Consider the following 10474-nt stretch of genomic DNA (forward strand, 5'->3'; position numbering starts at 1 on the left):
GGAGGCTGTCCTTTGTGTGTGTGTGTGTGCGTAGGCCTGCAGCTGCTACGTTTCGAGCACCCCCCCCCCCACCCACCCACCCACCCCACCCAAAAACAACATTTTGGTGACTGTCTCTCACCTGCTAACCTGTCAAATTCAAGGCTGCCTTGAACCATTATGAAAAAATGAGTTGCTGTTGATTGCAACACAATTACTTTTAATGTACTTTAATATGATTTATTATTAATATTATTATATCAGGATTATTATTGTTATGCACTACATTTTGCAAATGAAATGCAACCAGATTAGCTACAGCCTTTCTTTGCCATCATTAGGTAAATATCATCTCTTGACTCTGTGCACCTGCTGCAGGTATATCCACAATGTTTACACTGTCTCGCATTAATCCCCCCCCCCCCCCCCCCTCCCTGGGCTAATAGTCATAGATATGAAAACATTTTTTAAACATCATCTCTTAGCCCTCCCTCTTTCTGCCACATTTCCCTTCATTGCTGAGGCCTCACATTGATTTGCGTGACCGTGGAAGCCAAGCAGATGGTGTTGTAACTTGATAAATGAGCTGAGCCAATTGTCTGTCGCGGTGCACCGTGGAGCAGCTAGCTCAGTCTGTTTCCTCTGTGAAAACACTGGCTGTAGTCCAATCTAAAATGACACTTTATGAGACTCTTGCGGCCATCAATGCCGGATGTAGGAATGGACAATTTTTTGGTTAAAATACTCAGATTTTCACTTGCTGCTTTGGTGTAAATGACTGGTTGAATTTAATGGTAAATCAGCATCATAACACGCCTCTAAATAATATTCATGAAAAATAGACTTTTTCTTATTAGTTTGCATGAAGAGAGTATGGTGGTCTTTTAGGGACAAAATGTGTTTTGCGGTAAGGCCCTTTCTGCGATGTAAGGAGCCCAGACTACTCTATTATCATGAATCATGCAGCTATTTTCAAATATATTTTTATAGAAATGTTAAGAGACAAATGAGTCATTATAGATTGATTTGGAAAGTTCCACTTTTTATTTTACTAACAGTATCAGATGGAAAATAATACACCATGCATGTGATGTAATTAAAATGGATGCCATTGTTTTTTCTTTTTTTTTTCTCTTTTTTTTTTTTGATTGCGAGGTGGCAGTATGCTTAATGACTGGTGGCTCAGCACCCCTCAATTTCACAACATAGACTTTCCTCACACATATTTCATCCAAAGGACCCCAAAACTATTCGAGCAGCTATGGCCTAAAATGTTTTATCGTGTGGTGCGTCATTGCCGCACAATTATCTTAACCGGGGTTTTGCTGTTCATCGCGTCTGCAAGCGAGACTGCGAGAAGAGCTTGATTTTGAGAAAGAGAGAGAGGGGAGGTGGGTGAGCAAAAGAGAGAGGGCGATCGAGAGGTGCCGTGTGTTGGCTGTCTACCCGCTATTTACCTCCCTGCTGGCCGACAGGATGGAGGCACCTTGTCTGCTGCACCATGCGTGCATATTAGTCAAATAACGCATCCAGCACATTTTATACTGTCCTAGTTGTAGCATTGTTTGCATTTCTATTAATTATTATTATAGTGTTGTGCCCAATTTGGGGGGGGTGTCGTCTTTTTGAACAGAAGGTAAGAATTGTATTATCTATTAAAATAATTATTCATTTTGTGTTTTTGCGCGCTTAATCCGAATTTTGAAAAATGTTTTTTTTTTTTTTTACACGTTTAGTGCCATTCGTTTTTCCTCGTGGAGCCACGTAAAAGCTCGCAAAAGCGTAAATGTGTGTAAGTGTAGACGAGGTGGACCTGCTTCCTGGCAGTTTGAGGTTAATCCGTGCCGATGCTTTAATTATAAATAGGATTGGTCTTTTATTAACAATACGAATACGCACGTTTGGATCTGTGTAATTACCAGCAAAGGAGCTTACACCTGTTCTTTTCCTCCCCGCTAAGCGCATTTGCGCAGCTAAGGCTGCATTTTCATCCTGTCCTTATCTGCCTCTAAAGGTCTTATGTGGGTCTTTAAGTAGTTGACTCATAAGTGCTGATCCGATCTGAAGATAAGAGGAGCGGCACATCCACTCTTCAGCACAGGAGGGATATTACTTACACGCATGCAGGAGGAATTAAGACAAAAGTTCACTTTATAATGTATAGGAACTCAAGAAAGGGCTTGGTACTGTATAATTTATTTCGTTGACGCACTAGGATGACTCTTTTTTCGTTTTCGCATTTTATATATGCTGTTTTGTGTCCAGCGTCAATCCAGTTTTCCATGTGAATGACAGGCTTCCAGGGATGGAGTCAATAGCCGGACAGCTTCGAGAGCCTGGAAGAGAAGCCAGCTCCACTCCAAGTCCCAAACGGGACACCCAGGGCCTCTCCAGCCCCCTCAAACCGAACCAAGTGAGCGAGACCTCCCTGTACGGGGTGCCCATCGTCTCCCTTGTCATCGACGGGAGAGAACGACTGTGCCTGGCCCAGATCTCCAACACCCTCCTGAAGAACTACAGCTACAACGAGATCCACAACCGCAGGGTGGCATTGGGCATCACCTGTGTGCAGTGCACCCCCGTGCAGCTGGAGCTCCTGCGACGCGCCGGCGCCATGCCCATCTCGTCCAGACGCTGCGGCATGATCACAAAGCGGGAGGCCGAGCGGCTCTGCAAGTCCTTCCTTGGGGCGCACAGCCCCCCAAAGCTGCCCGAGAATTTCGCATTCGATGTGTCCCACGAGTGTGCGTGGGGTTGCAGGGGAAGCTTCATCCCGGCCCGATACAACAGCTCCCGGGCCAAGTGCATCAAGTGCACCTTTTGCAACATGTATTTCTCCCCGAATAAATTCATTTTCCACTCGCATCGCACCCCTGAGTCCAAGTACCTGCAGCCGGACGCGGCCAACTTCAACTCGTGGAGGCGCCACCTGAAACTGACGGAGAAGAAGCCCTCGGACGAGATCAACCACGCGTGGGAGGATGTCAAGGCCATGTTTAACGGGGGCAGCAGAAAGAGGACGCTTCCTATGGGGAGCTCGCGGGAGCAGTCGCCCATGAAAGCGCAAGCTTCGTCCGCACTCAGCCGCACCGCTTCCCCGGAAGTCCCGCGCAAAACTTTACGGTGCGACGAGGATCAGGGGAGTAATAACATCACTTTGGCGAGCAGTGCGAGGAGCTATCCACTCATCCCGGTCCCCAGTAAAAACTTTGGCATGCTCCAAAAAATCCCCCCACCCTTATTCCCGCACCACCCATATGGTTTCGCTAGCTACGGCTTGTGTCCGAAAAAAAGTGACAGCGTGCCAGATGTGACTAAAAGCAACGTCCCCGGCGTGTTTTGGCCGACTACCAAGGACGCAATTTACCCCGCTTTCCCCGTCTTTTGGCCCTCGGCTAGTAGCCTCCCCATGCCGCCCTACCAGGCCAAACCTCCGGAGCTGCCCGGGGTTCGCCAGGCCGACCTCGACTTATCAGACCAAAGCGAAAGGGGTGTGAACACCTCCAAAGACGGCCACCACCAGCAGCAGCAGGATGCGGGAGAGCGACGCCCTGGTTCGTCCAGCAACTGCAGGAACGACGATGACAGGTCCGGGGACGAGACGACTTCACACCGGAAGATCAGCTACATCTCCGCCTTTAGACCTGTCGTCAAAGACGCGGAGACCATCGCCAAGTTGTACGGGACCCGGGAGGGCTTCAATGTGCGGGCTGGCTACCTCTCCCCGGACTTTGTTAGCGAAACGTCCAGCTATAGATCCATGTCCCCGGACAGAGACACCGTGGAAGACGACGACGACGACGACGAGGATCCCGACGTTGATGTGGAGTCAAGCAGAGGAGCCGAGGATGAAGAGCCGATCCAGATCTCGCCGAGAGGGAACCGCCACGAGTCTGCTGCGCCCGAGGCGCCTGGAGAGAGCCAGGGGAAGGGTGCACCTTGCAGCCCCGCTGTAGCATCACCTGAGGACTCGGCGCACACTGGCTCTTCCGATGAAGGCAGGCTCATCCGGGATGGCTCACCTATTCATCACGTAAGATGACATTCAACTCTAAAATGAGGTCAAGTCGTATTTGCACGGATATTTTAACCCTTGAATCGGTTGTTCAAAATCAAATAAAAATAGCACTGCTTGCATGCAAATCAGTGACTGTGTGTGTAACATTTTAAATAAATGAAGGTAAACTGTTAAAAAAGTGGCTTGGAAAAAAACCGTTTTAAATGCTATTATTTTACCCAGATAATAAATTCTATTGTAGCCTACGTTTCATCCTATCCTTTAATTATACTTAATTTGATCACATTAATACACAATTTGAATCCGTGGCTTCCTCATTTATTCGCAGGGTGCCTGTCATTTGTAGAATCAAGGCCTCCATTGTAAAGTTGAAATGACGGTAAATGTGCGTGTGCGTCTGCGCCATTTTTGCAGGTGTATGCTGATGAAAAGGACTGCCAAGTGCAAGTGGACGAGACATTCGAGTCGCCGAGCAGCCCCTGCAGATCAAACGGTGATTATTTGGGTCATTTACCTTTCGTGCGTGTGAACCTGTTCGTCCTCCTTTTTAAATACTTTTTTTTCTTTTCTCTTTCTTTTTTTTTTTTCATTTTCAGGTGCGCACCACGGTCAACAAAATATAACATCCAATCAGGAACAGATGGACAAACAAGGTATTTTTACATTTGAAGGGATTTTCACATGATAATTATGCTCTTAAAGTATTTTCATTAAGCCAATACATTATATGTTGTGTTTTTATTTAAATGCACAATATACTCTGTTGTAACTACCCAAACTTTCGATTTATTTATTTATTTATTTATTTATTTATTTATTTATTTATTTATTTATTTATTTATTTATTTATTTATTTATTTATTTATTTTACAGCTGAAGGAGCTTTACGCATTGACATCAGTGTACATGAACGAAATCTGGAGAACATGGCAAAAGGTAAAAGATTTGGAAAATAGATGCTTTTAAATTATTATTGGATGCAGCAAAAAAGAGGGCCCACTTTCAGTATATTTATGTGCAGTATAGGGATTTATGTAATTCAGAATTAAAATATTAAATTCAATGCATTTATTGTTTTGACTTCTGTGCAAAAACGATCATTCTGTTGCCGCTTCCTGATTTATGACCCCCCCCCACACACACACACACACGTTTTAAATGCACGCATCTGTCCTGCTAAATATAATGTGGCACATTACACATGCGAATTTGCATCTTATGAGGCCAAACCATTCCCATAGGTGTTGCGGACTAAATCACAAGACATGGTCGTTTGGACTTATTATTGTAAGAGGAAATCGTTTAGAGGCTATTAATATTTTAACGAACAGAGCCACAACCCCGAGGCGTGGCAGCTAATTATTTTTGAACGCTTGGAAAAACCCCTAGACCCAAATATCATGGCCTCGCGTAGCCTGCGGGTGCTGTGCGACAATTATGTAGCGCGCGCACACACATGCACGAGTCCGACAGGCGACGCTTGTTGTAAATGCCCCTCATGTCGCGGTCTACTACATGCTCACGTTTTCACGTGCATATATTCAATACATATTATTCCAAGAGAGTGATGGGAAAATTGAAGAGAAGATTGCCTCATTATGCACGCGGTACGCATGCACAATCTGCTTTAATTTCGCTTGGCTCCGTCACAAATGTATTGTTTGTTGCGGTTGTGGCAATGGCTGTCGCCTACTTATACTTTATTTAGCTACACGGGGCAGTCAAAACATTAGACACTGCAGTGCATCAAATAATATATAGTTAAATAAAATATTGTTCATGAAAATTAAGCATAATGCATTCTACGGGTATGTCCAGGTGTTTCCAGAGTGTATCATATTTTTGTACTGTTTGGCTTCACAGAGGAGTTGCAGAAGCAGCTCCTGGAGCAGATGGAGCTGAGGAAAAAGCTAGAGAGAGAATTTCAACATTTGAAAGGTAATTTTCTCATGTTTAACCGTTATCTTGTTTCAAGCATTATGAACGAGTCTCCACAATATCTGGTATTCCTCAGATAATTTTCAGGATCAAATGAAGCGCGAGCTGTCCTACAGAGAGGAAATGGTCCAGCAGCTGCAGATTGTTCGAGGTGGGTGTCTCTCCGCTTTATGCATCAATAGATGCAACTTTGAAGCAGAAGTAGATGAGTGCTCTTTAATCTAATGGAAAGAACTTGGAGCCATATTTTTTTGAATCTATAATTCAAATCAAAGTGAAAAAGTGACACTTGTATGTTTAAAAGGTGACAATTCAGTCAGGTCCTGAATGGATATATTGGCTGGATTTAAAGACTTTAGTCCACTACCACAATGGATTTCGATTGTCACAATCCTAATGTGACAAGTGTGTATTTAGGCTTTTTGGAAATTATGATGCTGACTACCTCAATTGTGTTTGACAAAACAAGTTTCACCCAGGTCATAAAAGGTGTGGTTATATTTACATATTATACCAATTGTCAAAAAAAATAATTAGCTTTTAAAAATGCAGGCTTTTGAGAGGCAAAAATCAAGACTATTGTTACTGTCCTAATATTTTTCGACCTAAGTGCATTGTGTCCCTTCTATGTCTTTCCACCTCATGTTTTTTTTTTCTTCTGCTGTGGTTGATTAGAATAACAGAGCTCCAAAAACAAAAAGTGAAACTGAAACCACGCTGTTTTGTTTGTCAGGGTTATTTTCTCTTAAATCGTCGCCTGGAAAATTGAATAGACAGCCCATTATGTGGTGCTGTATCAGTTACATGGGCGAGACGGCAACTAAAGCTACCCGCTAAAGGATTGGCTTCGTGTTACACTTGTTTAAGTACACAGAGCAGGGTCACAGTAAATATGATGAGGGCAAACAGCATGTTCGTACTCAAACCCCCCTCCCTAATTTTTTTTATTCATTTTATTCTAATAGATACTTTGTGCTTGGACCAAGGGTGAAAAGCCTTTTCAATACAATACCATAATAACAATTCAATGTGCTACTTTTTTGTTTTAAATCACTACAGCAATAAATAACTGATCAATGTCAATATTTTGGGTGAGAAGTAAGCAAGTAATTTGAATGTGAGTGGACATGTTCTTACTGATGGGCCCGTTCCTCCTTAGAAGCTCACGACGCCCTTCACCATTTCTCCTGCAAGATGTTGACCCCTCGCCAGTGTACTGGAGCCTGCACCTTTAAACCTCCTCTACTGCCTCCTTAAATTCCGGCACAACCCCTTGACCCACCCTTAACCCCCAACACACACAAAAACACTCCTGTCGATGATCAAGCACTTGAGCGAACACTCAGAAAAAGCAGGATTTATTCCAACACTGTTTTACGTTGAGTCCAGTGGTCTGATATGAACGCTCATACCAAGAATCCACCTGCTATTTAACGATTCTGAAAAATGGTGGCAAAGCACTAATACAATATATACCATGTGACAATGTGCAATGGCATGTCTAATTGTGATAAGTTGAAACCTATGTCATACTTTAGCTTTTTATTGCTTGTTTAAATCACTTCAGTTCTGTATTCATCTTCATTTCTCTTTCAGATTATTTGTATCACCGTATGTGTTGTAAAGCACTTTAAATGGGCAACATCTCTGCTTTTGTCGTCCTTTATATACCAAATGGTCATATCAGAAAAAAAAAAAAGAAGGATGTTTATGTTGAAAAGGGAGCACTTACTTCAAAAGTGACTGAGATCATAATATTTGTTTGAGATCATGCAATAAAAGATTGTCTCTCTCATGTGTCATGATGCCTTCATACACTTTGGACGTTCTGCGCCTTTTTTTTTTGCCAGTAGTCTTAGCCTGCCACCTACTGGAGACATACAGAATGATCTTATTGTCTCGGTATATTTGACTTCACTGTGATCGCTTTCATTTGGCACGGACATCAGCAAGTCAACTTACAATGTTTGACACGGTGTCAGGGGAGCAGGCTGATCTAATAGTGAAATCTAATTCTTCTGAAGGGAGTCCTAATAGATATTGATTGTGCCGCTGCGAGTCCCCGGACGGTTCATGCTGAGACATAAAGTCACTGAACTGACACACAATGAATGTTAATTTTCTGTGATTGTGAATGCCGGCATTTTTCTGTATGCATACTAAAACGTCCTACTGAATTGGTTGCTTTATTACATATTTTATTTAGCACAAAAACTCTTAAAGGTCATTTAGTGGGAGTTGAAAGAAACCTCAGAAAACCACTCATGATTATTTGTTTACAGATCATTTCATCATAATAAAAGATATTTGGAGATTTCAGCTCATTGAGTGCAGATAGTAGTTAGTTTTTTTATTAACATTTTTTGTGATAACGCCAGAGAAGACTGCCAGTGATGACAAAGAGCAAAAGTGTCATGCCCATAGAACACGCTACTAATTCATGGTGATTGAATGGACCCCTTTTCCAGTTTAAAATGGTAAACATATTTATGGACATGCTACTTTATATAGTTTTCATGAGCAACACATTTACTCAGTGGTTAGTATGTCTGACTCACATTCCAAATGTTCTGGGTTCAACTCTGGGCATGGAGTTTGCACATTCTCCATATGCTTGTGTGGGGGTTTTCCCGTAACTCTAGCTTCCTCCCAAAAACATGCATGTTCGGTGAATCAAAGACTATAAATTGTCATGATGAATCCACTTCTCATCCAAAATCAGAGCTGGATAGGCTCCAGCTCCCTTGTGAGCCTTGTATAGAATGATTTTATTTTTCTTGTATGACTGTTAAAAAAAGTTTTCATGTGTGATGAATAAACTTAGCACGGCTTCAGCAGTGATCCCTTTGTATGTTACAAAATTTAAGGGTGGGTAGTTTGAGCCGGAGTTAAGATTGCCAACCTTTTGCCAGTGGTAATATTATAAACTGACTGCATATTAGATAAATGGGCCCTGCATATCATTTAATTCTGGCCACATTATTTATTGTTTGTACAATTACTGTGAGCGTGTCTTGATTTCTGTTTATCCAATGTGCCTTTCATTTAGTTAGACTGCATTTGCACAGCCAATTTTAAAACAGCATTCAGTCTCAGCTCCCATGTGTTAACCACTGGTGACATTGTCTGACTGTATTTGCTGGGATTATTTAAAACTTGTATAAACATGTGTGGTCACATACACCTGTCGCATCTATGACTGTTAACAATGCACCAGATGGCGGACATACTGTACATACTGTTGAAATAAAACCTTTTCCATACTAAACGGTATGACTTGTTTCACCATAGTCTTTTGTGGCTGAATCTCAGTGTGATAATAGATGAAAGCCCAAAAGCAAATTACTTTTTATGCTTTTGCTGTGTACAAACATTAGGTTGCAAAGGGAAGACACAACAAACTATAGCAAATACAAAGGAAACAGATGATTGGCGAAAACGAACAAGGATGTGACCTTAAAGCTCAATTTCTTGGGGTCTTCATTTGCTGTACAAAGGCGCCATCTACTGTCTAAAAAAGGAAATGCATTTATTGAAAACTGCAAATTCAGTTCATGAAGAGTGCAAAGATTAATTAACATTTTTGCATGGTTCACGTTCTGTATCCGTCAAAGTGAATTAATTAACCAGATAGTAAATAGATATAACTTTGCATGTAAAATTCAATGATATTTTTTGCTTTGAATGTTTTCATATCTATGTAGTTTTCTAAATGAATGAATTGTGTGATCGTGGAGGGTATAGCCGGAAAAATGATTTAAAAATAAAAAATATTTACATTTCTTCTGGTGCTTGCTTATACAGCCGACAAAAGCACAACTCGTGAACTTGTGAGGCGCTTATTGTAAATAAATTAAGCAAAACAAAACAAAATAAAACAAAACAACAAAAACAAAACAAAAATAGAGTCGTGGATTGAAAAAAAGGCTTGATAGAGACGAAATCTGAATAAACATAATAAACCGTGCAGTACACCTGTTTTTTAGGGGGTAAATGCATTTGTGTTTATGAACGTACTGGAACCCAGTGGCTATGAGCGCGTTCACGAAGGGACATACGCGTGCCCGTTGGCAGGATTCCTCACCACGCCTGCGCAGAGAAATACAAGATGGCGGAGAGTGCGGAACTGAAGGTAAGGCGCAGCCTAAAATCGGGATGGTTTTCCGCGCTGGTCGAGGGTTCACTTGTCAAGTCAGTCGTGGCGCTGCCGGTTTAAGCGTCCGTGTGTTGCGATTTCGTCCGGGATGACGCTGACAGCGCAAACAGTCTGGCAACTTTATTGAGTGCACGCGCGAGCGTGTTTATGTTGATATGGAGACTCGCAGGTTTGGCTGAACTGCACGGACCCTTTCCCCCTCTCAGCCCAGTTGAGCGGCTGCTGAATGGGCGGGCATCAATGTTTCACGTTTAAACAGCACGCTAGAAGCTCCCATCAGAAGGGTTAAAATATGCATTTTGGAAGCAGGTTTGCAGATGTCGGCGTTTTGTCTCGCCGACTGACTGTCAAGGCTGTCACACAGGGCACGAACATGACAGCGG

At 42.5% G+C, this 10474-nt stretch overlaps 2 protein-coding genes across 4 annotated transcripts in view; both read left to right on the forward strand.

Annotated features, from left to right (window-relative positions):
• Positions 1-1455: 1455 nt before the first annotated feature.
• On the forward strand, positions 1456-7730 carry LOC148400310 (SKI family transcriptional corepressor 1 homolog-B-like). 3 transcript variants are annotated; one of them, XM_088372055.1, is made up of 8 exons: positions 1456-1615; positions 2275-4012; positions 4412-4490; positions 4594-4650; positions 4871-4933; positions 5861-5935; positions 6012-6086; positions 7095-7730. In XM_088372055.1, exons 2-8 carry the CDS (start codon positions 2285-2287, stop codon positions 7190-7192), a joined length of 2175 nt encoding a protein of 724 aa, XP_088228181.1. In that variant the 5' UTR covers positions 1456-1615; positions 2275-2284; the 3' UTR covers positions 7193-7730. The 3 variants fall into 3 exon arrangements, with proteins under 3 accessions (XP_088228181.1, XP_088228184.1, XP_088228180.1); XM_088372058.1 differs by lacking the exon at positions 1456-1615 and having other exon boundaries at positions 2023-4012; positions 7098-7730; XM_088372054.1 differs by lacking the exon at positions 1456-1615 and having other exon boundaries at positions 2024-4012.
• A 2231-nt stretch (positions 7731-9961) lies between these two features.
• LOC148400311 (E3 SUMO-protein ligase PIAS1-like) overlaps positions 9962-10474 on the forward strand; it is a 33214-nt gene continuing 32701 nt past the window's right edge. Inside the window, exon 1 of the mRNA XM_088371616.1 lies at positions 9962-10067. Within this exon, the coding sequence (XP_088227742.1) occupies positions 10044-10067 (24 nt within the window). The 5' untranslated portion in view covers positions 9962-10043. The remainder of the gene's footprint in view (positions 10068-10474) is intronic.

This window comes from Syngnathus floridae, chromosome 3 (genome assembly GCF_059516105.1).
Source record: "Syngnathus floridae isolate MCC-2025c chromosome 3, RoL_Sflo_1.0, whole genome shotgun sequence".
Lineage (NCBI taxonomy): Eukaryota > Metazoa > Chordata > Actinopteri > Syngnathiformes > Syngnathidae > Syngnathus > Syngnathus floridae.

Bases quoted from the DNA above. Each gene is read 5' to 3' on its own strand.
- LOC148400310 (XM_088372055.1), top strand. From the start codon at position 2,285: ATGGAGTCAATAGCCGGACAGCTTCGAGAGCCTGGAAGAGAAGCCAGC. The intron at 4,491-4,593 runs GTGATTATTTGG...TTTCATTTTCAG, and splicing joins CAGCCCCTGCAGATCAAACG to GTGCGCACCACGGTCAACAA. The intron at 5,936-6,011 runs GTAATTTTCTCA...GGTATTCCTCAG, and splicing joins AGAATTTCAACATTTGAAAG to ATAATTTTCAGGATCAAATG.